The 25,889-nt window shown below is 41.9% G+C and overlaps 1 protein-coding gene across 2 annotated transcripts; it reads left to right on the top strand.

Annotated features, from left to right (window-relative positions):
• The first annotated feature begins 5,980 nt into the window (after positions 1-5,980).
• On the top strand, positions 5,981-22,776 carry LOC121926216 (T-cell surface antigen CD2-like). Of its 2 annotated transcripts, XM_042459001.1 has the most exons (5): positions 5,981-6,180; positions 8,471-8,779; positions 12,099-12,359; positions 18,977-19,102; positions 21,371-22,776. In XM_042459001.1, the coding sequence occupies exons 1-5, from the start codon at positions 6,120-6,122 to the stop codon at positions 21,586-21,588; spliced, it is 975 nt and encodes a 324-aa protein (XP_042314935.1). In that variant the 5' UTR covers positions 5,981-6,119; the 3' UTR covers positions 21,589-22,776. The 2 variants fall into 2 exon arrangements, with proteins under 2 accessions (XP_042314935.1, XP_042314936.1); XM_042459002.1 differs by lacking the exon at positions 18,977-19,102.
• Positions 22,777-25,889: the final 3,113 nt, after the last annotated feature.

The raw sequence follows: 25,889 nt of genomic DNA on the forward strand, positions 1-25,889 counted from the left end.
GGAGGCCTGTTGTTTCTTTGCCTGCTTCTCCCCTCAAGATGGTGGTCGGGGGAGGGCTCTTCAACTGGCAGGCGGAGGCCTGTTGTTTCTTGCCTGCTTCTCTCCCCTCAAGATGGAGGTCGGGGGAGGGCTCTTCAACTTGGCAGGCGGAGGCCCTGTTGTGTTCTTGCCGCTTCTCTCCCCTCAAGATGGGGTCGGGGGAGGGCTCTTCAACTTGGCAGGCGGAGGCCTGTTGTGTTCTTGCCTGCTTCTCTCCCCTCAAGATGGAGGTCGGGGGAGGGCTCTTCAACTTGGCAGGCGGGAGGCCTGTTGTTTCTTGCCTGCTTCTCTCCCCTCAAGATGGAGGTCGGGGGAGGGCTCTTCAACTTGGCAGGCGGAGGCCTGTTGTTCTTGCCTGCTTCTCTCCCCTCAAGATGGAGGGTCGGGGGAGGGCTCTTCAACTTGGCAGGCAGAGGCCGTTGTTTCTTGCCTGCTTCTCTCCCCTCAAATGGAGGTGCGGGGGAGGGCTCTTCAACTTGGCAGGCGGAGGCCTGTTGTTTCTTTGCTTCTCTCCCCTCAAATGGAGGTCGGGGGAGGGCTCTTCAACTTGGCAGGCGGAGGCCTGTTGTTTCTGCCTGCTTCTCTCCCTCAAGATGGGGTTCGGGGAGGGCTCTCAACTTGGAGGCGGAGGCTGTTGTTTCTTGCCTGCTTCTCTCCCCTCAAGATGGAGGTCGGGGGAGGGCTCTTCAACTTGGCAGGCGGAGGCCTGTTGTTTCTTGCCTGCTTCTCTCCCTCAAGATGGTGGTCGGGGGAGGGCTCTTCAACTTGGCAGGCGGAGGCCTGTTGTTTCTTGCCTGCTCTCTCTCCCCTCAAGATGGGGTCGGGGGAGGGCTCTTCAACTTGGCAGGCGGAGGCCTGTTGTTTCTTGCCTGCTTCTCTCCCCTCAGATGGAGGTCGGGGGAGGGTCTTCAACTTGGCAGGCGGAGCCTGTTGTTTTTGCCTGCTTCTCTCCCCAAGATGGTGGTCGGGGGAGGGCTCTTCAGCTTGGCAGGCGGGAGGCCTGTTGTTTCTTGCCTGCTTCTCTCCCTCAAGATGGGAGGTCGGGGGAGGGCCTTCAAGCTTGGCAGGCGGAGGCCTGTGTTTCTTGCCTGCTTCTCTCCCCTCAAGATGGTGGTCGGGGAGGGCTCTCAACTTGGCAGGCGGAGGCCTGTTGTTTCTTGCCTGCTTCTCTCCCCTCACGATGGTGGGTCGGGGAGGGCTCTTCAACTTGGCAGGCGGAGGCCGTTGTTTCTTGCCTGCTCTCTCCCCTCAAGATGGAGGCGGGGGGAGGGCTCTTCAACTTGGCAGGCGGAGGCTGTGTTTCTTGCCTGCTTCTCTCCCCTCAAGATGGTGGTCGGGGGAGGGCTCTTCAACTTGGCAGGCGGAGGCCTGTTGTTTCTTGCCTGCTTCTCTCCCCTCAAGATGGAGGTCGGGGGAGGGCTCTTCAACTGCCAGGGCGGAGACCTGTTGTTTCTTGCCTGCTTCTCTCCCTCTCAAGATGGTGGTGGGGGAGGGCTCTTCAACTTGGCAGGCGAGGCCTGTTGTTTCTTGCGCTGCTCTCTCTCCCCAAGATGGAGGTTGGGGAGGGCTCTTCACTTGGCAGGCGGAGGCCTGTTGTTTCTTGCCTGCTTCTCTCCCTCAAGATGGAGGTCGGGGGAGGGCTCTTCAACTTGGCAGGCGAGGCCTGTTGTTTCTGCCTTCTTCCTCCCCTCAAGATGGTGGTCGGGGGGGGCTCTTCAACTTGGCAGCGGAGGCCTGTTGTTTCTTGCCTGCTTCTCTCCCCTCAAGATGGGGTCGGGGGGGGGCTCTTCAACTTGGCAGGCAATTATTCCCAAAAAGAAAATTAAAGGAGTAACAAGATAGAGTATGGTTTTCCCTTCATTCCTCCTATATGTGAAGCTCCTACGCACAAGAAGCTATATGAAACCATTTCCTCTACCCTTATATTTAATATCGCCTTGAAATTACTGTAGAATAATAGACAAGTGATGGACAACCTTTTTCTCTACTTCTAATGAATCATCAAGTAGTTTTGTGCAAACATCCAAACCTAAGGGATTACTGGATCAGTTCAAATGGAAGATGCACCTGCTTCAGATCCTTATTCAGGCAAACACATCTGCCTTTCATATGGCAGATACAGAGAAAGTTGAATATCTCTTTTATTATTATAAAAAATCTTGAACATTAGTAGCATGTGCTAATGATAAAGCAACAAAGGTCCCCCCCCCTTAGAGCTAGGTTCCTCCGTTGGAATTGGAGTAACATGCTCATTCAATGCCTAGGTTTGAAGGGTAAGAGGGGAATAGAGAGGTTAGGGAGTGGAAGATGAGCATATAGTAATATAAAAAGAAGAATATATAATGTGTTGTGAAATATAAAATGTGTTGTGAAAAGCTGTCTCCCATGCTTTTCAACATTTACATGAAACGCTGGGGAGAGATCATCCGGAGACATGGGGCGCAGTGTTATCAGTAACTGATGACACCCAAATGTCTTCTATTGTCTCCGACGGATGCAGTGACGGGGATTGGCGTCTCTCCTCTCGTGGCCGGTCTGGAGTCGGTAATAGGGCTGGATGAGGGACAACAGACCCCTGAATCCAGAGAAGAGGAATACTCGTGATGAGGTTCCCCCGGTCCGGGTTGGGCGGTTTTCCACCAGTCCTGAATGGAATCACGCTTTCCGTGAAGGACTTGTACGCAGCTGGGGGTGCTCCTGGACTCGTGCGCTCCCACCTTACATCTCAGGTGGATGCGACGGTCAGGAGCACCTGTTAGCGCTTCGGCTGATACGCCAGCTGGTCCCTACCTCGACCGGGAGACCTTGAAACGGTTGTACAGCCCTGGTAACCTCTCGTTGTGGATTTCTTGCAACGTGCTCTACAAGGGGGCAACCTTGTACCATACCCGGAAGCTGCAACTTGTGCAGAAGATGGCAGGCCGTCTGGTTATGCTGGCACTGCCAGGGCCAGTCATATAACACCAGTCCTTAAAGACTTAATTGGGCTGCCTATTCGCTCTGGGCGCAATACAAGGTGTTTGGTTATTACTATAAAGCCCTAATGGGCTTGGGCCCGGGTATCTGGAAGACGCCTCTCCGTACGCAAATCCGCCCCGCACACTCAGATCATCAGGGCAGCTTTGTTAACCGTTCCAGAGGCGAAATATAGTTTTCTAACCACAGGAGGCTTTCTCCATCTCGCCCCCAACCTCTGGAAGCACTGCCCTTCGAGCTCCGCTCAGCCACCTCTCCTAGCCAATTTAGGAAGGGGCTAAGACCCACTTATTTGAACAAGCTTACCCCTGACCAGTTACTCTCCCCCCTCCCCTTTTCAGCACTGTCGCGCCGCATGGACATTATTAGTTGTATTAATCTGTTTTTATGTTTTGTATGGACCTGTTGTGATATTGGTTTGGAACGGTGTTCCGCCAGCGGGTTTTTAGAAGGGCGGTATATAAATAAAGTTTTATTTATTATTATATTATATTATTATTGATTAAATATTACTGACGGGAATCATTAATGATAATTAATTCTTAAATGAAAAAACAGAAACCCCCCACCAATGATATCCAGTACCTGTTTGCCCCAACCTGTGAGTTCAACATCAAATCCTGAGCCCTAAAAAAACTAACTTTTGGAACTTGGGACTGGGAAAAGAAAAAGGCTGATGTCAATGGGCCATTTGTGACTGAGGTAAAGGAAGCAAAAAAGCTTTAGTACAGCAACTCTAAAAGGCAGGCCCCTTTAATATTACATATAAACACAGTGAGATCTCCCATTTACCAATGGAAACACAATACTGACAAAGAGATACAATTAGTGGATTAGGATATACTACAGGGAACTCTCATGAGAAAAGATCCATCAACTACAAATTTATTGCAGACTTATATTAATAGAACAGAGGGCATGGGTGCAGTTGTTCTTCTGGAGAGAGTGTCTTTCTGCAGAGTCTATGATTATTGATAAATTGGGCATCTTCAACTAGACCTTTTGGGCAGGTGTGCTCTTAATGAACAAAACTTTTCCAAGGAAATTTGACTCAGGTGGTGGGGGAGGTTACGTCAGAGATGTCCTATAGTGCATCATCCTTGGGGGGGGGGGGCATTTTTTCATTATTCATGTAGAATATTTGAAGAGCTATCTGCAGACTATGCAGGAAGACATAAGTGTGCAGGAAAAACTGGATAAGATGTAACAGTTATGCCCTGTTACAGAATCAGTAGGCTCTGGTAAACAGAGGGAAAGGCTTGTAGATGATAATATTCTACATAATAACCAATGAAGGTAAAAGTCAGATGGAAATGAAAAGTGGCCAAATAACAATATCACTATGTCTAGAGATGTGCCATGCAGGTCCAGTGCTTTGTACACAGAGACCAGGGGTGTTGGAAAATTACTTAGTGGCAGCCTGTCTATACAGGAGCTTGAACAGTTAGCAAATAATGATAGGAATGTATCACAGACTAGTGGATATGATACAGCTATCTCATCTCACAGTCAAAGGATTTGGGTGATCTCATTGACTATCAGAGAGTTAGGCAGAGCAGAGAAAAGGAGATGAACCACAGACTTCATTAGGAGTAAAGTTCCTGATATAATTTTCTTACAGAAGACCCACTGTAAAATTTTAAACAGAGATCTTTAAAAACACATTTTATTGGACAACAGTTCTTATCCCCTGGTATCTCTACAGCCTTGCATTTGGTAGTAAAGGGTCTTTTTTATATCTGTGCTTTCATTATTGCTACTTTGTCACAGAACAGAGAAACTTTGGCCCTCTCAATATTAGGAAAATAAAGTCAATTAATCATTTGCCACTTGCTGGCTTTCTGAGGGTTGTTCAAATCATCTGGAGGATGTGAGAGGATCTGTTTTATCATCTTTCAAAAGAAGAGAAAGACATAGGTAGTGACCCATTGGTAGGTAGCACTTAGTTGGGGAGAGGTGGCTTACATCATGTACCCTATCCTTCAGAAAGGGCATGCCAGCAATATCTCTGTGTGATAACCTTTGTACCTTGTAGACTAGTCCTATTTATGAATAGCCCATACCAACAGAGTATCTAGAGCTCTAGGGCAGTGAATTTACATTTACTTACACTGCTGGTAGGAATGGAAATCACAAGAGAAAGAAAAAGCATGCAGTAGATTTTGTTTCTGTTATGAAGGAAATGACTTGTTTTTCTCATACAACAGCAGTTTCCTGTTCCTGTAAGTAAAAGATTGCTGAGGGGTAGAGAAATTGCTCATCTTGTGATCAATTTGATGACTATCAGCAGAACAGTGTTGCAGCATGGGCTCTGTTCTGAATCTAGCTCTCTTTTGCACATCTGTCTCTATAGGATATTCATGCTGCTTAGCTATTCAATGCAAAACAAAACATTTACTTTTCAGTGTGCAGGTTCAAACCCTGTCAACATGGTTTCAATTCATAGAACTTGGACTTATTTTTGCATTTAATCAACAACATGTTTTAGATGGGTATAAAAATATTCAAACAACACAGTCTAACAACAGCAGCAGAATCAGGTTTTTATTCTTTTTTATTCTAAACTCCACCCAGCAATCCCCAGTGCCACCTCCTACATTGGGCAAGTGGGCCTTCTGGGTGTACATGTAAAGGAATGAAAAACACTCCTTCTATTCATTTTCTTACATCTCATCAGAAAATCCAAGCCATTGTCCAGTTTAGACTTTACTAACTGTTCCCCTTTGACTGAAGGCTCGGCTAGACATTATCCCAATGAATAAATAAATCCATGTTTGAAAAGTTGGGGGACTTTCCAAGACAACAAATAATATGCTTAACTTTCAAATGCACAACAATAAGCTCCAGAATCTGAAAATTTGGCAAATTTTAAAAAGGGAGATGTCAGCTAAACACTTCTTGTATAGAGAACAACAGCTACAACCCCCAGTTCTGACTTGCTCTTTTGCACATGTTAGAAGAGGAAGAGTACTCCAGGCCTGGGAGGAGGTGTGAGAGAGGTATGCTGATAACAGAGTCTAAGTAGATCAGCATGCTCAGTTCGAAGCACATCCCACGTTTGTCTTCAGTACAATTTTCTTTAGACAAGAAAGACAACCTTGAAAATGAAGTGGGGCACCATTTCCCTAATTACGTTCCTGATGGCTTTTCCCTTTGGCCTGAAAGGTGAGTTTGCAACCAATTCCTTCCTTCCTTTTTTCTGGATGTGGCAAAACACTACTGCATTACAAGGACCAAAATTAAAGTTTTGCAGTACTGTATGGGTGAGACTCAGCTAAAACGCTAACTGTGATAATGGGTCAGTAACTTGATTATTGTTTAGTTTTTCCAAGCTATAGATATCTGGCATAATTCAATGTGAAATAATGTTGAGCAACTCTAATTCATGTCAATCTGGCTAGGATAACTCTGAAGTAGACTTTAACATATGATAAAGATGGACTGAACCTTAATGGATGATACACTGTTTATTTAAAAAAATTGTTTTAGGCTAAATAGCAAGTTGGATGTGAATACTGAATTTGCAACAGAGCTTATAGTTCAACTCAAATGAGTGAGACCCTTCTCTTTGTTATTTGGTCTCTCACATGAACAATTTTGATTCAGAGCAAATATGCAAGTAAGGTTAGGCTGCAGTTCTAAGGATAGCTACTTAAAAAGCTGTACTGTCCACATGCAAGTCAAGTGGAAACATAATGGTGCCAGTTTGGTGAATGTTAAGACAAGGATTATGGATGTCTACACACAAATGAAAGACACATATTGTTAATAGAATCATAAAATCATAGAGTTGGAAGAGACCGCAAGGGCCATCCAGTCCAACCCTCTGCCATGCAGGAAATCCAAATCAAAGCATTCCCGACAGATGGCCATCCAACCTCTGCTTAAAGACCTCCAAGGAGGGAGACTCCACTACACTCTGAGGAAGGAGTGTGTTCCACTGTCGAACAGCCCTTACTGTCAGGAAGTTCCTCCTAATGTTCAGGTGGAATCTCTTTTCCTGTAGCTTGCATGCATTGTTCCAGGTCCTGTTCTCTGGAGCAGCAGGAAACAAGCTTGCTTGTGGATCAAACACTTTTTATGTTTTAGTGTGATCGTACCTGTTGGCTTTGTTAGGTCAAAGCCATCCTGCTTAGGCCTGAATGGCAATTAACACAGACATAAATCTGTGTTTCTTTCATTCTTGCATGGGGGAAAAATTAGAAGTTTTCTTTTCACTAGACAATATTATTGTCTCATGCACATTTTTTCACTGTTTCAGTTCTCACAAAAGATATAGTTCTATCTAAACAAAAAATTATAAAACAACATATAACAGGTGTTGGAAATGTGGAGAGAAACCAGGATCATTTTTTCACTGTTGGTGGATATGCAAACATGCAATAAATACATAAATAAATATAAAAAAAATTGGAGGCTAATAAATGATGCAGTTAGTTATATTTCAAAGGTGAAACTGAAATGGAACTAGAATTTTATTTTGATAGGGAGGTTTTATGGGAATGTAGAAAAGGAATTTGGAAAAATTTTTTATTATATGGTTCCACTTGCAAGGATTGTATTTATGCAAAATTGGAAAAACAAAAATATCCCCAAACAGGAGGATTGTATATGTAAGATATATGATGCAATAGAAATGGATAAAATAACTCAATTAATTAAATACAATTTGCTATAAAAATTTAATAAAGAATGGTTGCTGGTATTAAACTTCTTAAAATACCAATGGGGGGACATAGCAACAATAAGTTTTTCAAAAAAGAGGAAATGAAGTAATAAGGGTTAATTTGTAAAAGGCAAATCAATCAATATAACAGGAATGTAATTAAGGATGATGATAAAATGTATCTTCAGGTAATTATAAGTAACAGGAAAATATTTTGTTGTTTGTTTTTGATTTCCTTATTAAGGATTTAGTAGATTCAGTATAAGAGGAACTCAACTAAGGATGATAAAATGTATCTTTAGGTAGTTAAAGGTATACGTAATATGAAGATATTTTGTTTTTGTTTGCTTTTGTTTTCCTTATTAAGGAATCAGTAGATGCAGCTACACAGTAAGATATACATAAATCATATTTATAAGATAAAAAAAAATGAGAAGGAAAAGAAGGAAAAATAAAGTTGAATGATAAGTCAAAAGTCCTGAAAGGGGGAAAAAAAATCTTGCATGGCTGATTTATTTGAAAAACAGTAGCAAGTACAAAAACAACAATGTATCTTGATGTCTTGAGATACAATTTTTCATCAAGGAGAATTTTTTAATTTTTATATCTCTTATAATCAATCAGATGATAGTTCCCATATCCTATAGCTATTGCTATAGCCACAAAGAAAGGAATAAGATATGGAGAAAATGTAGAATTTGAAAAATCTGGTGAACCAGGAAGTGAAGCCAAAATCCAGTGATCCAAGGAGTAGTGCTTGACACTATCTGTGTATTTTCTTCCCCGCAGGTGTTGCATCCAGCAGTGTGGAGGTTCACGGCATTTTGGGTGATACAGTTTTATTGCCTGCTCCGGAATTCACAGGCACACCATTCCGTATACAATGGCTTAACGTAACGTCTGGCAAGTCAACACTTATTCTACGTAAGCAATGGAACACTCCAAGTGAAGATTCAGAGAAATACAACATATTAAATAATGGAAGCCTGACAATAGATAATTTGGTGAAGGAAGATGCTGGAAATTACAAAGTGGATGGACATAACAAAAGCGGAGCTGCATTATTTAAGGAAACCACTGTCACTTTGAAAGTTCATGGTGAGTCTTCAAACTCCACATCTCTCCTGGTACCACGGTTTCCCTTCCTGCCTTTTAGTTTCTCTTCCTTCCTCCCTCTGTGACTGGGTCTCTCTGCATTGTCTTGCATAGCTTTTCTTTGTTCCTTTCTGGGCAGCAGCCACAGGAGGCAGCTATGGTTGTCATGCTTTTGCTTTCTTGGAAACATTTAATTAGCTGTTGTGGGGGAAAGGATGATAGACTAGATGAATCTTTAGTCAAATTCATTAGAACTATTCCATACTCTTAAATTGTCTCAATTTGTCAAAAAGAGTCCTGATTAATCTTCTGCTGTACCACTTTTTCAGCTGCTTTTAAGATGTCCCACTTTCTCTCTCCTACTTCCACTTCCCTCCATCGTCCTCAGCTTACTGCAGTTTTTGCAAACTGAATTCAAAGTGCGCAAGTAGTTTGCACTCATTTAACTCTGCAGGGGGAAGAAGAGAGGAGGAGGCAGACTGCTTTTCCCTGTAGGATGAGGCAAAAGGAACCTGCTGCTGCCTCTCCTAGTTTGTCTTTTATTAATAATCTTTGCAATCTTGACCATGCTTTAATATTAATAGGCCATATGTGTCTGGGATTTTTTTCCTGTGAAATGTTTGAGAATATGAAAAACTAGTCTTAGATGATGTTGAGATCAAGAAAAATTGTCACCCTTTAAAATCTTAAAACCTAGGCAGACTCATATGGCTGAATGCATATAGTCTTCAAATAGTCTTGTCCTGAATTGTACAGTGCTTTATAGGGCATAATAACGCATTCAAGTTGCAAAGAAACAGAAGTTATTGTATCAAGGTTTCCGAAAGGTCCAATTGGCTCCAATACTGTTTTCAACCCAATGCCAAGTAAAAAACCATGGCTATTTATTAAAGCATTTGGGGGAGTAAATTGATTTCATCCAAACTGGTAAATATTCATGGTATTAAATTGTTCTGAAGTGGTTTCAAACTAACTTTTTAAAACTTGTCAAATTGTTTAATAAGCTTTCAGTCTGCTTAAATTATTGCTTACATTGTTTTGATGTTGTTGTTATGTGCCTTCATTTCTGACTTAATGCAACTTTATCATGAGGTTTTCTGAGGCTGAGAGTGTATGACCCACCCAAGGCATTCCAGTGGGTATCCATAGCTAAATGGTGAATTGAATCCTTGTCTCCAAAGTCATAGTCCAATGCCCTATACCATGCTGTTTTAGATTGGTTAAACTGATCTTATTTTATGTTATCCTGAAAGATTATAATAAAAGGTGGGATATAACTATTTTAATAACAAAGCATTAAATAATAAATGTATAAACAATATGTGTTCCCTCTATCCAGTTTTGGCAACAGCCAAGTTGCAGTATTCTGAATCAGATGACATTTCTGAACACTTTCCAAGGACGGCCACATATAGATAGTATCACAGTAGTCCAAATGGAATGCAACTAAGGCATGTGTCACCATGACCAAATCCAACTTCCCCAGGAATATCTAAGATTGTACACTAGCTTTAAATGTGCAAAAGTACTCCTAGCCAGCACAGAAGTTTGACCATCTAAGTTAGGAGCTGAATCTGCAAATATATCTCAGATGAAAACCTGCATTTCCATGAAGAGTGAAACATCACCCAAAGCAGGTTAAATACATATCCCTTGATTTCCCTTCAATCAATGTTTCAATTTGTTCATCCTGACACCAATTCATTACTGGCATCAGAACGAAGAGCATGAGAAAAGAAAGTCAAAATGGAGCAGGAGAGTAGCCACTTTCTCTGTGCCTTTCCACATGTTGTCATAAGCACTTCTGTTCTCTTCCCCAGGAGAAAGTAATTAAAAGTGTGCCTTTTGTTGAATGGATTTTTCCAGCATGACAAAAGACATGTCTTCCTTGGGAAGAGAACAGAATTGCTGTGACATCATGCAGAGAGGCAAGGAGAAAGCAGCTATTTCCCTGTTCCTTTCAGCGTCCTTTTCTCATGTGACAAGGTTCTAAAACAGTTTCCCTTTGATTTGGAAAGAAGAGAAAAATCGAGTCAAATGTCATCAGTTCACTTGTGGTATTAGACGTTCTAATACGGAATGATTTCTCACAGCAGTATTATGGAAGAATAAAATTGAAACGAGAAAAACACCATAGGACAGCAAATATGGCAGGTGATTCAGAAAGATACTATAAACAATGGTATTAAAAGCTAACGATAGCATATTCTCTGTCAGTTTGCCTGGAACAGTTCAGTTTAATCACTTAATGAAGCTTCCTGTGGGGTGGGGAGGCATTACATTGCCTGGGAACAGCCACTGAGAAGGCCCTTTCAGAGGCCTTAACCAAATAAGCATGGATAAGCCTGGGAAGCCTTCCGAGGCAGGACTTCCGGGGGGAAAACCCAAGGCACACGCTCTTAGCCTTAGGCTAGCAATAGCAAACCCTCCTTTGACAAAACTTGCCAAGAAAGCTCCATGATAGTTTCACCTCAAGGTTGCCATAAATTGAAGGCACCACACACACACTAATCACACTTTCTCAGACTCAGAGGATGGCAATGGTAATCCACCTTGACAAAGCTTGCCCCATGATAATTTCACCTTCACCTCTGGAAGCCAGTTAAAGGCACAGGATGAAGGGGGAAAGGTACAGGTACGCACATGCTCCACTCCTTTCCCCACCCTCTCCTGCCTTTAACTGGCTTTGGGAAGCCAGTTAAAGGGACTGGGGGGGGGGAGGAACAGGCACATGCCTGCTCTTCCTCATCCTCCACCCTCATAATTAAATTGAGTACTCCAGAGATCCTAGAATATATCATCATCATCATTGCGTTTCCTGCTAGAGTTACATAGCTAGACACTTTTCAGCCATCTTACACTCTCCAGTGGCCACTGGTGGACCATGGGAGGGGGGAGAAGAATGTGAATGCTATAGGAAGGGAATTGGGAGGTATAGGGAAAGTACAGATGGATGGCTCTGTGCCATCCATTTTTGCCCCATGTCTGTGCTGCAGCATTCCCATGCTGCATGATGCCATTTCCTGCCAGCGATGACTGGTCACTGTACAGTGGCAGCAGCATCATGGCAGCCCCCTTATGGATGGGAGGCCACCATCATACCAGGCTCCGTATGTGTTAGGGTTCAGGAGCGTGTGGTTGCTCCAGAACCCTAAAATCGCTGCTGCCATGCTACAAAGTACCCATGTGTACCGGGCCATAGTCAAGTTGCATCATGGCAGAACTATTATACATTTCCTGATTCAGGAACTCAGCTGATGTATTTTGAAACAGAGTTAATTCCTCAAGTTTCCTGTGTCTTCTCTTCTTTCCTTTCTTTCAGATCGTTTGCCTCAGCCACTGCTCATTGAGAACTGCTCTGACAAGTCATTGATCTGTCAGGTGGAACCCAGTTCAAGTCAAAAGCTCAAAGTAACGCTGTTTCAAAATAATAAATTGAAAATTAATCAAGAACCAAATCATGCCAATGGGACATGGAGGTGGACATTTCAACAATCAAGCCTTGTAGGGAAATTCAAGTGTGAGATTGCCAGTGATCATATCAAGAATCAGAATGAGAAGGAAATCAACTGCCTGGGACCAGGTATAAATCCATATTGCTAAAAAAAATCTTAACTAGAGAAGAGAACTGGTATTTTCTCCGAAGCTAAACAGCTGTAATTGTGATGGTATCAATGAGATATCAGTAGGATTGTCAATCCTGCAATTCTGATTTTTGTACTCAGTTGGTTATTCAGGCCTATACTTTTCGTGAGTGGTAAGCCACCAGCAAAGAGCAGGGCAGGAAGATGGAGCCAACTACATTTAATTTGCTGCCCAAATATGTTTTTGTGGTAAAGGCATCCAGGCTTACTGAAGCAATGTAGTGAAACAATGCACATGTCAATACAATATTACAATGAAGGTCCCACTTCTCCAAGATTGAACAGAGTGAAAAGGCTCAGGGAGAAAAAGACATGCTTAAGCCCAGTGCTAAATAATTTAACAGCTATAATGTTTAAAGGAGAGAATTTGGATCTGATCACAACACAATAAGTCTGCTTTGAGCTCACATTTGTCTGGGGCAGGATCTATAAGAGAAAGTGAAGATATTAACTTTGAAAAGTTAACATGTTTTAAAATGTGAGTGTGTATGTGTTTCAGGGAGAATAAATACACTGAATCACACATACTGTAGAAGATATTTTCATAATCAGGAATAGAAAGAATATTCACAGTGATGATGAACTGCTGTGGAGGGGCTGAGCTTGGCTGTACTTGCTAGTCACCATGCTACTAGGAACTGGGTCACATACAAAACCTAGTACCTACATTCCTGAATATTGTTTTCACACAGGTTAATATTTTAATTTGCAGCAAGAAAAATCTGCTCTCTGCAAGTAGAACAGGAAATGGGCAATAGTTTTCTATTCCTGCTCCTCTGTCATTTTTAAAACAGTGGATTGGCTGTGAACATCAAGTGCCCCACTAGGCATTTCAAAATCATGAGTGAGGATAGACTTTTTGCCCTTTGGAGCATCCAGGTAGGTAGGCATGAGCAAACACCCACTGCCTCGCTACCTGGTTTCTCTTCTTCACCTAAAGAAGAGTCATTTCCACTGCAGCAATCATCGTGACATCCTCTCATCACCCAGGCAGTCTTAGTGGGACAGTACTGCAATGCTAATATAAAGTGTCTGGTGTTTTAATTAATTTTTGCTTGTTTGTGTAGAAAATTTGGTGCAGGTGGGATCCTAGTGGGTGAGGTTGTGTCCCTCCCCCCCTCAGGGACGATTTGTCACTGCATTCTCTAGCAGCAAGAACAAAAACCAGTAGAATTGAAAACTAAGAGTACTGCTGATATATTAGTTAAAATGTGTAACTATATACAGTCCTCCCTCCGTTCTTGTGGACATGGGATCTGCGCCCCTCGATTATCCACAGGGGGTGAATGAAGGGAGTTAAAATGGGGCATGTGCCCACGGTGTGCACCTGCATGCCCCCATGGGAGCACACCTCCGTTCAAGCCAATAATGCTTGAATATGCGCATTTTCCATTTTCACTGGGGGGGGGAGAACGGATCCCCCCATGAAAAAGGAGGGGCAAGTGTAATAATGTGTTCTGGCCCAGCTCCCAAACCTACCTTAAAAGTCAGCAGCCACACTGAGAAATGGAGGTCTACTGAGCTGGTGATCAGAGTTCAGTAGGGTGGCATTTCCAGACCACTCCTGACAGTGAGTGAGTGATGGAATTCTGTTTCTGATTATCACAGTTTTGGTCTCTGGTAAGAGGGGCTAGAAACATTCTCCTCTTGAACTTTGATCACCAGTTGAACAGATCTCTATTGCTCTATGTGATCAATAGCTATTAAGGTAGGTTTTTTTTGGGGGGGGGGCATTTACAATTGTGGCAATAGCACCATGATTATGACTGCATAGTATTATCAAATATGGAGCAATTGTGAATCTGTAACTCTAAGTTGTGGATCTGTAACTGCTATGCAGGGTGCCAAGCTAGCTTTATTTCTTAATGTATATACGGTATTCTCCCGCCTTTCTCCCAACACCGGACCCAAAGTGACTTGTACCCTACATTAAAACAAAGCACAGGCCCTATACAGACAGCCAGAATAAAGCTGCTTCGAGTCACTTTGGAGGTATGGTGTTTACATGATGCACGCATCCTAAAAGTCCGGAAGCTGCACTGAAGCTGCACTCCAGTCCTTAGGACTGGAGCACGGCTTTGATGCGGCTTCTGGACTCTTAGGACGCATGTATCATTGAAACACCATACCTCCAAAGTGACTTGAAGCAGCTTTATTTTGGCTGTCTGTATCAGGCCACAGCTAACAACCTATTCAGTAAAAAGTTAAGAAACTACTGAATAAGCATCCCCATTGAAAACTCTAAATTTAACCCATGTAAGATATATTTAAAACATAAGTTGATGGGCTACTTCAAGGCAGATACACATACAAAGATAAGACCTTTCTGTCATAACCAGTTAACAGCTAATGACCAGTCTAAGTTAGAAGGTCTTTGTCTGCCAATGGAAAGTGAGAAGAGTGGAGGCCAAACAAGCCTCATGTGGCAGGGAATTTCTCAGCCTAGAAGCAGGCAATGAGAAGATGCTCTCCTCTGTCCTTACCAAATGTGCTGGTAACAGTGGTGGGACCAAGAAAAAGCCTTTCCCAAAGGTCTAAAATCTCAGGCAGGTTCATATATGAAGATAGTCTTTCAGGTAATCCACACTCAAGATACGACTTTAACCAACAGAGCATGTTCTGATTAAACGAGTGGGACAAAGCCATTCAGTTCCCTGTGCCTGCCATTAAATAATAATAATAATAATAATAATAATAATAATAATAATAATAAGCCTCCCTGATACATATATTTGTAAATAAATAGTAGTGGGCCTGGCTCCAGATGTTCCTTAAATTATGTTCATGAGATAAAAGATTATGAACATGGTTTAATTATGAAGAATCTAAGCATCTGTAAGTGCTTAATATGGCCATATGTTTAGCTTAAAAAACAGATTTGTGTTTTGAAGTAGAGTTGCACCTAAGCTCCTGAAAAGCATACATGAATAGATGAATGATCTGTACTCTAGAGAAAATAGTGGTTTTGTTTATTGGTTCACCTCTTGCAAATTTTGCTTTTCTTCATTGCAAAGGGTAGGAAAAGCACAATATATGTTAAAAGGGGGGAGGGCTACAACAGAAACAAGAAGTAATATGGATATTCAAGAAAGGGAAGGGAGCTGCCATAATCCTGTTAAACTTTTGCTTGAAGAAAAATAGATGGCAGATCAGTCCACCACACAGATCAGATCTGCCCTGTTCTATGAATGTGTCATCCAATAAAAGTTTTCCAGTCTAGCAGTGAGTGCTGCTCCTTTAAAAACTAGCAAAAGTGAAATCCAATTGCATTCATAGATGAATGTAGAATTTATTTCCATTGCTGGTTCCTCTGGAGCAAAAATTCAATTTTTAAAATATTGTGACATTGAATGAATTCCTAAGAAGGCAAGGCAAGAGTAGGGTTAGTGCCTGGAGGTGGTAATCAGTTAAATGTGAGCCCATAAACTGTCAGCAAGATGAAGGATGTTGGTGGGCAGTTCCAAAGTCTGGGAATTGAAGATAAGGTCTGTTCTAAATGGGGGTGAAGGTACATAGCTACTGGGAAGTCCTACAGCTGACTTGGTTACTGGAAACCTATGTTGCTGCAGAGGGTAGCTTATTTCACTCTTCTGTTGGTACTAAGGGTCAAACTAGATATTAATGGTACACATATTCCCTGAGGATTTTCCTGAGATGCAGCAATCAAACTTGCAAATTAAGTCTGTGTTTACCTTCCAAAAACCAAAGCAGCCTAAATGCAAAATATGCAGGTAAAGACAATTGTGTTGTGATGGCTGGGCTTCTTTCAGCAACTGAGGGACCACCTCTTCTAAAACCATATTAAATAATTGTTAATTTTGATCTGAGATAAACTGGCCACAGTAGTTTATGTATCTAGATGGCTGTAATACATTCCACCTGAGAATATTTTAGAATATGCTTCTTAGGCTACTTTATGTGGAGGTCTGATCATTCCCCCCCCCCCCCCCCCCCCCCCCCCCGCACCATCCTTGTGCTCATTGGTTGCAACTGTTTATTTGTTTCCTGGAAACTCAAGGACAGACTCCTTAGAAAACAGTTTGGAGGCTTTCCTGATACAAAATGCTGCTGCTCAGTCTGTTATGCCCAGATTTTAAGGGCAACCTGTTTAACCTGAGAGCGTGTAGTGGAAATCTCCCTCCCCATAAACTTATCAACAGCAGGGCTGACACAGACAAAGAGACACCAAATTTGGTTTTAGACACTATACATGTAACATTTATTGAAATACACAGACATAGACAAACACAAGTACTAAGAGAGCTCTCACACACACCATTCACACAATACTCACACACACAGAAGGCACTTCACTGAAGCCGTTGATCAGTCGTCTTCATGAAGGCGTGGGAGCTCTGTTGCTGCGGGTCCAGAGCACACCTTTGATCTGGAAAAGTCTCTCTTTTAAGGCTTTACCACACCCTCCGTTCTGCTGTCTTCACGTGAAGACCTCTTCCTTTGACGCTGGCCAACACTTCAGATCGAACAGTTCTTTGCAGTCTCTTCCTTATCAGTCTTTGTTCCTATCCAGGCTGTTCGTACAGTCCTGGATATCTTCTTCTTTACGGATAAGCAGCTACATCCAAGGTTTTGGACACGCCATCTATCGTCACATCAGCAGTTCTCAAAGAATCCTCGCCTCGTTTGCCAGGCAGCTTTCCCCATCATGCATTGCACCTTCTCCATTTCATTTGCTCCAGTAGTGCCTTTCATACACATTCATACATTTCCTTACAAGTCACCTAGTGGCCTGCACAGTTAGATTCATATTGCACCTATTCCATAATCTGTAGAGCTGCCTATTTGCTTTCATGTCAGCATCAAGGTACAGACATTGACTTACAAGACACAGAATGTATTGGAGCCAAATACTTGTTGGAATATCTCAACTGGTATAAATTTGCCTGGCTTTTGAGTCTTTAGAGGGACTGTTCCCTGCATTACCGCCAATGGTCAATGCCTGAGAATAGTGAATGCAAAAACAACCTTCTTGGCTGTGGCATAACTGGAAGTGCATCTGTCTCCTTCAGTAACTCTGTTTAAGATTTAAAACAGATGAACCAGATTAATCTTTGGGTCCTTTATGCAGCATCTGCGGAAAACCTTGATACTTAAAACACACACACACACACACACACTGATGGTGTGGGCAACTTCAGAGACCAAATTTCTAACCAAGTCCCCACCTTGGGGTAAACTCCCAGCTGGTGCCAAAACTTACCAAAAATCAAAAACAAAATAAACAGAAATAATTTCTGTTGTTTACACAATTTTTCACTAAAACATGGCTGAGCCCCTTGTTCTATTGGATAATTATACTTCCTAGAACATGAGTACCGTTGTTTAGTTCATTGGAGGTGGTGGTAGTGCAAAGTTTATGGGCCCCATAAATATAGGGTGGGGGGGGGCTTATGCTGTGCATTATTACCCACTCCTAGTTTGCAGTAGTATATAAACATAATACAGTGGATTCTTCTCAAATGAGGGGGATCTGTTCTGGGAAAAAAAACCTACATAAAGGAAAAACACGTATGCTCAAGCCCCATTTAAAACAATGGGTGTGCACTCCTGTGTATGGCAGGTGCACACATGGTAGGCACACACACCATTGTTTTAAAGGGGGCTTGCCTTCCGTGTAAGGTTAAAGCCGCATATGACGTGCCCGCGTATGGCATGGGCACACTGTAATAAATAAAAATAAATTTCAGCTATGCATTAACAACAAAAATTTGCCAGAATCCTGTTGGGGACCTTATATTTTTGTAAGATGATTTATGTCTACAGGAATTAGATTTGTACAATTGCATAGCATCCATTTCCAGTAGAGACCTGATGTTACATTATTACATAGCAGAGCTGGTAAAGTGCCTGATGTGTATCAGTTGCTTTTGCCAGTGTCCCTTTATGCACTTTCACAATTCAGTAAAGGGGTTTCTTAGCATCTTTGCTATGTACAGTAGCTAAGTATACTTAAAGATACACAATGTAACAGGTCATAGAGGATCCTGGCAATTACTTGGAATAAAAATGTGCAACCACAGATAGCAGAGTTCTTCCAATCCATGGGATGTTTTTTCCTCCATGTTGGTTCAGGCCTTACAGAGGCTAAAAGCACTTTGAACTTTATCACATGGGGGGAAATCAGGGTTTTAAACAGGCATTTTCAGGGGATCGTGACAAAGATTTTCACACGACATTGCAATTAGAGAGGACCTATCTTGGAAAAAATCAGGAATGCTCCTGGAAAGATCAAGGAATGTCCCAGTAACAAATACAGGATTTCCCCATGAATTATTTGTTGCTGGAGCATTCCTGGTTCTTTCTGGGATAAGTCCTCTCTAATTGCGTTGTTGTGTGTAAGTGAGATATAAATAAATATAACAACAACAACAATAACAATATGTTTTTTCCAGGACATCATCACTACATTCTCATATATATATATATATATATATATATATATATATATATATAGAGGCCATCCATATTGTATCATCCATCCATTCATCTTCCTGTCTTTCTACCATTGTTTATCTGTAATTTGTTCATGTTTTAGCCTCTCAGCAGTTCAGATTGATTTACATCATCATGATTGGAGGAGGTGTTGTCATCATTATCATCTGTATGGCTCTGATTGTTTACTGTGTCAGAAGGAAGAGAGCAGAAAGACATGAAATAGAAGGTAATCCCAGATTGTTTTGCTATTTGAGCACCTAAACAGTTGTCCTCCTTTTAAAACAAAGGGTCTTAAAGTTATCAGAACTTGTTTAAATAGTGCTTCTTGGCTTTTACAGACTTTGGCCTGTTTAAATCAATGGGAATTTGATAAGCTAACACATACAGTCAGCCCACACCATACACGGGCTTCCCTTACGCAGCTTTTAGCTTACGCTGAAGCCACGCTACAATTATATGAATGGTGGGCATGCCCATGGTGCGTGCATTGCACTGCACCATGTGCATGTGCCCCATTGTTTTCAATGGGATGTGAACATATGCGCTTTTCCCCTTACGTTGGGTCCGGATCAGATCCCTCACATAAGGAAAGGGCTGACTATACCTTATTTCTGCTGAATCAGTAGGGATTAGCAACAGGTTTTGGTCTTGGAAACAACCCCCTACACCAGACCTGCACAACTTGACAGTAGGTAGGAGCCAAAGTTAAAATAAGTTGAACTTCTTTGGGCCACAAATCAGTTTAATTAAATATTAATTAATTAATAATTATTAATAATAAATGTTATTAATAGTAATTCCCTCCTCCCTCTCCTCAGGAGAAAGCTGAGTGGCACAGAAGCCTTGAGGGGTGAGCGTTTGCCCCTCTTCTTCTTCTTCTTCCGCCTGGCCTTCTCAGGAGAAAGCTAAGCAGTGGAGGAGCCTTGCAAGGCGAGTGTTTGCCCATCCTCTTCCACATGGCCTTCTCCTCAATAGGAGACCAAGTGGCAGAGGAGTCTTGAAGTTGTTATACATCCTTGCAGGCCGCCTAAAATCCTTTGGTGGGCCACATATGCCCCCCGGGCCTTATACTGTGCAGGTCTGCCCTACACACAGACTTGTGCCAGTTCTACAAATGGTTTCTACAGAACTCACTTCTCCCATAATACGACACAATTTCCAAGTAGCATCAGGAATTTACAACCCCCAATTGGGAGGCTATTATTATTATTATTATTATTATTATTATTATTATTATTATTAAACTTTATTTCTAGAGTGCTGTAATGCTATAGAACTCATATTTTGGTAATGAGTTTTAGGAGTTTAGCACATTCTTTTTTAAAGTGCCTTACCCCCAACGGGATAGAGGTGCATTTAAATTTGTAAGCTCATTTTATCATATTCAGCTGTATACTGCCCAAATACAAGCGAACACAGCCTGTACACAGCCCGAATGCCAGGTGGGTTTATTATGTGGCTTTTCAAAAATGGGATTTTTCCATTCTTGAAAAGTTGCAGAATAAGCCCAGCTGGCATCCATGCTATATACAGGTTACATTCACCTGGCCACAGTGAATACGATAAAACTCATTTGTAAATTTAAATGCACCTCTATCCCATCGGGGATAAGGCACTTTAAAAAGAGTGCACTAACCTCCTAAATTAGCTGTCTTATTTAGGTCAATTTTAGACCATTTCAGTCTGCTCATTTTATGACCTAAGTCAAGATGCATACTTTTCACAGCTTGATGAGTTACCTGTGAGGTTGCAGATTCCACAAGCATCTCTTTCTCTCACTAATGTTATAATAAGTTAAATAACAGACAATATCTGTTGATTTTCATAATGCTCCCTGCAACAACCATTTCATTCTGCTTCATGGTCTACAACCCTTGCATTTTGAACATTTTTAAATATAAAGTATTATTAGGATAAGCAGAGAGCCAGCATGGCATGGTAGTTGGAGAGTTCAAATCCTGGCTCAGCCATGGAAACCCACTGGGTGTCTTGAGGAAGTCACAAACTCTCAACCTTAGAGGATGGCCATGACAAACTGTTTCTGAAGAAATTTGCCATGAAAACTCTACAATAGGTTTGCCTTAGGACTGTCATAAGTCAAAAACAACTCGAAGGCACACAACAACAAAATTAGGATAAGCAGCAAGAATGACTACAGTCTACTTATCCATGGATTCTGCATCCATGGATTCCACCATCCAATGTTTGAAAAAGATAGATGGATGGATGGATGGATGGATGGATGGATGGATTCCAGAAAGAAAACCTTGAAGTTGCCATTTTTATGAGGACACAATTTTACTATGCCGTTGTATATAATGGGACCTGAATATCCACAGATTTCTACAGAGGTCCTGGAACCAAACTCCAGCTAATACCCGGGCATGCTGTACTTCCTTATTAAAAAATCAATAACAGCAATACTGCTGCACTGCTTCTCTTCTGTTATCTTAGGTCAATCACTAGTGACAGAGACTTTTTATCCTTCTTACAGATCAGGAGAAAGAGCTGCAGGCCTGGATTGCAAATGATGACTTGAAACATCGGAAACTTCCTCAACCTCCAGTTCATGCTGTCCCAAACCAGGCACCCCAGCAACAACAAAGGCTGCCACTAGTTCGTTCTGAACAGCATCAGCCAGGTGGGCCACCTCAGCCATGCCCCCGTCCGCCTCAACGGAAACCACCACGACGCATGAAAGAAGGACCATAAATTCTAATGTGTCATGCACTATCACATTTGCCTATGTCAGCAAGCTTTAATGGGCAGTTATAAACTTCTCATACTTGCAATATGATTTCAACAAAGTCACTCTGGGATGACCAATTTATATTCAGTAGCTGAAGTATTCAGCTGAAGTACATACACAAACAACACCCACACTCCACTCTTGCCCTGAGAGATGTGCATTATAGATCCTGAGTGCGAAAACTATCTTCTTATCTTAACAACCTGGATTGCAGGTTCCTTTGTTGGCTTCTTCTACAGAATGTTATGTTTGCTCTCTTCTAGTTGCATCATCCATTTATTCTTGCAGTGAGCAGTTTAGCCTCTCAGAGAGCTCCATGTGCTCATCTAATAAATCTAATGAATTCTAATAATTCAACATATAGAATTCTAATATAACATAAGGTAAGACTTGCTCACATGTCATATGTAACAGATTAAGTTCATAAAGGTTTATGCTATAATATAGTTATTCATCTTTAAAGACCCATTAATAATAATCTTCTGTAGTTCTTGCTGCAACAGGCCAACTCCACAATACTGTGGATCACTGGTTTCAGATCTTTTGCTGTCTTCCTTACATCCTAGTTTGGAGGAATGGATATGAATCAGAAGACATTTTCATACCTAATGATACTGAGAGATTCTGTATGTAAGAGGCAAGGAAATTGCACCTAGTATTGTATATAAAGGTGGACATATGCATAGATACATAGAGGTAGTATGTGCATATACTGCCTGCACATAAGTTTTGCCTTGAAAATTTGGGGCTCCAGATAGTGTGGTTATGCATGCAAGCTCTTTACAGTTTTTAATCCTCCAAGCGCTCATTGAACCAGAATACATACTTGGAACATGGCAAACACTAGCAAGCTCTGATCAAAAGCACTACTAGTGCCTAGTTTGGCCATGTTTAGAGTATTGCTGGAAGGTTGCTGGGTCGCAATAAAGTTGTTGGGGCCTCTAGAGTGTGTGTGTGTGTGTGTGTGTGTGTGTATGAAATATCTGTAGTACATGGGAAGTGCATAGCTGTTCTTTGTTTATATTTGCAACAGATGTATATCAATTAAATTTCCCTGAACATATTTTGGTGAGCTTAAGAAATACTGTATAATAAATTGAAGAAATTTACAAAAGGAAGAACTGACTGTGATCTCCTTGTCAGGAACCAGACAAAACAGAGGCCATGTAATAATAATAATAGGTTAATTTATAACCCACCCAATCACGAGGAATACATTAAAACTACAATAAAATTCAAAATCAATCCCATCCCAACCTCCCATCCCAATTATAAAACTACAATATAGGATAATCACAATTTAAAAACACTAAAGTACAATAGGATAAAAACTGAGGAAAATTGGGCGGATAGGGAGACATTGATCACAATCGAGTCATATTCATATTTGGGAAGAGGAAACTAAATTGGGAAGGCCTGCCGGAAGAGATCTGTCTTAAGGGCCTTCTTAAAGGCTGTAAGAGTGAAAATATGGTGAATCTCCTCTGGCAGGTCGTTCCATAACTTTGGACCAGCGGTGGAGAAGGCCCTCTGGGTAACTGAAATTAGCCTGGATTATTTTGGCTGAAGTAAATTCTTCCCAGAGGACCTTAATGTGTGGGACAGACAGTATGGAAGAAGGTGTTCCCTTAAGTATTCTGGACCCAAGCCATGTAGGGCTTTAAAGGTAATCACCAAGACCTTGTACCTTGCCCGAAAACTAATTGGCAGCCAGTGAAGGGACTTCAGAACCGGTATTATGTGATCGTTCCGAGAAGTACCTGTGTTTAATCTGGCTGCCATGTTTTCTGCCAGCTGAAGTTTCTGAACTTGGTACAGGGGTAGCCCCATGCAGAGCACATTGCAGAAGTCTAATCGAGAGGTTGCCAGTGTGTGTACTACTGTTTCAAGGTCTCCCAGCTCCAGGAAAGGGCGCAGCTGGCGTATCAGCCAAAGCCAATAACAGGTGCTCCTCACTGTTGCATCCACTTGAGCTGTCAGCTGAAGCGAGTCAAGGAGCACCCCAAGCTGCGAACAGAGTCCTTCAGGGGACTTGTGACCCCATCCAGAACTGGCTGGCATAACTCCAATCCTATAGCAAGTACCTCTGTCTTACCTGGATTCAACTTGAGTCGGTTTTCCCTCATCCAGTCCATTACTGCCCCAAGACATTCAGAGGAGAGATGCCATCCTACTGCAGCAGTCCGAGACACGGAGAAATATATTTGGGTGTCATCAGTGTACCCATGTCTCTGGATGTCTCACCTAGCGGCTTCATGTAAATGTTAAACAACATGGGAAACAGGATGGTGCCCTGGAGAACGCCAAATTTAGCTCTCTTTTAGAAGAGCAACTGTTTCCCACCGCCACCATTTGGAATCTGCCCGAGAGATAGAAACAGAACCACTGTAAAACAATGTCTCCAATTCCCAACTCTGTCAGGCGTTCCAGAAGGATACCATGGTCTATGGTATTGAAGTCCGCTGAGAGACCGTCATTTCCACATGATGAGAAACTATGATTTAGCATGATAAGAATGAGGCTTGGTTTGCAAGGCATGTTCCTGCCAACAACTTCCCTCTTTTTTTCTAGTGCCATTGTAATGAGAAGAAATTCTAAACTGTAGCACTCTTAATCATGATTTATGAAAACAACACAGGTCCAGAATTCATGATTTGACACTGACTTGTTTTGGTACACTATGGTCAAAATTAACTGCAGTTTGCCTGGGTTTCAGAAGTGATTGTTCCTCAAAAATGGAGGTTAAAATGTTCATTTTTTCCTCCAATTCCTTTCTCTTGCCATAAAGGAAAGGGAGTTTTGGTTAGGGGAGATATGGGAATGTATGCAATAATTGATCAAGGTTGGACAACATGATGTGCCTTCCAAAAGTTTTGGATTACAGATCCCATAATCCCTAATCATTTGTCATGCTGTCTGGGATTTATGGATATTGTAGTCTAAAATGTGGGGCCTAGAGACACCAAAAAGGCACCATATCCTGTGGAAGCTAAGCAGGGTCAGCTCTGGTTTGTACACAAATGGGAGACCACCAATGAATACTGGGCACTGTAGAATATTTTGGAGGAAGGAACTGGTATTTAGGACTTCAGCAAAGGCTTGGAATTTTTACTAATAAGTCGAATAAAGTGCAAAGTCAGGTTTACAACTGAAGCTGAAATAATAATAATAATGACCACTGGTCATTTACATAACTTTAAAATGTACAAGTAAGACATTAAAATAGTTTAAGATTTTCCATATTTTGGCTCAGTCATTAATCATAACGGAGATTTCAGTCAAGAAATCAGAAGAAAAATAGGATTTGGAAGAGCACTATGAAAGAACTAAACAAGGAAGTCTTCGCCTTCCTCCTCCTCAGGATCTGTCTCTGGGAAAGAAGGGCCCGGCGTTGGCTCAGAGGTTCTCCAGGGGTCTCTCTGTTCCGTTTGATGTTGCGAAGCCATGTCTGGAAGAGCCAGAGCCAGAGGAAGAGCCAGGGCCCAGCAGATGATGACTTCCAGCATTGGAGCAGCCACCATTCAGCCATCTGGTCATGGAACAGCCAGGCCTGAGCCACCTCAGTCAGAGCCAATGGGGGAAGGGCTGATGATTGGGTGCAGGTGCCAGAGGGGAGGACCTGTCGCAACAGCACCTTCACATAAACTTGCGATTTCATCAGGCTTTCAAGAAATTACTTTGGGGGAGAGAGGTGGATGCCACAGAAATTACAATGACCTTGGTGTAAATACTCGCCCATCGATAGAACATGTCAAAGATGCCAAAATAGGTGTTTCAGGTAACTTAATAAAATTAAGCACAAACCATTTTCAACTGACTTCATGATCTCAATGGGTGTTGTATCAGTATCACATAGACTACAATCCACAAATGAATTCAAGACATCTTTGTTCAGCTTTGCTTTTTCAGCACAAGGACATAATCGGAAGGACACATGCATTTGATGATGGGACCATCTTGTTTTTGCTAAAGAAAATGAAAAACAAGGTTACTGAAGTGGTCAGTCAGACCCTGCAGGGAGAGATTGTGAAGGTTATCATCACCTTAACCAACGAGTTGCCATCTATTTCACCAACTTACTTACAGTTTTACAACATTATTTTTAAAAGACTGTTGAAAATAATGAATTTACAGCAAATCAGATGCAATCCAACTGACACAATCAGTATTCCAAAACACAGGCTGATGATTTGGCCGGGCTTCACCATTTCCATTCTGCAGTACAAAACAAGCATCCTGTTGTGTACAAATATCAGCCACAAAG

This window comes from Sceloporus undulatus, chromosome 3 (assembly GCF_019175285.1).
Source record: "Sceloporus undulatus isolate JIND9_A2432 ecotype Alabama chromosome 3, SceUnd_v1.1, whole genome shotgun sequence".
NCBI classification, from domain to species: domain Eukaryota; kingdom Metazoa; phylum Chordata; class Lepidosauria; order Squamata; family Phrynosomatidae; genus Sceloporus; species Sceloporus undulatus.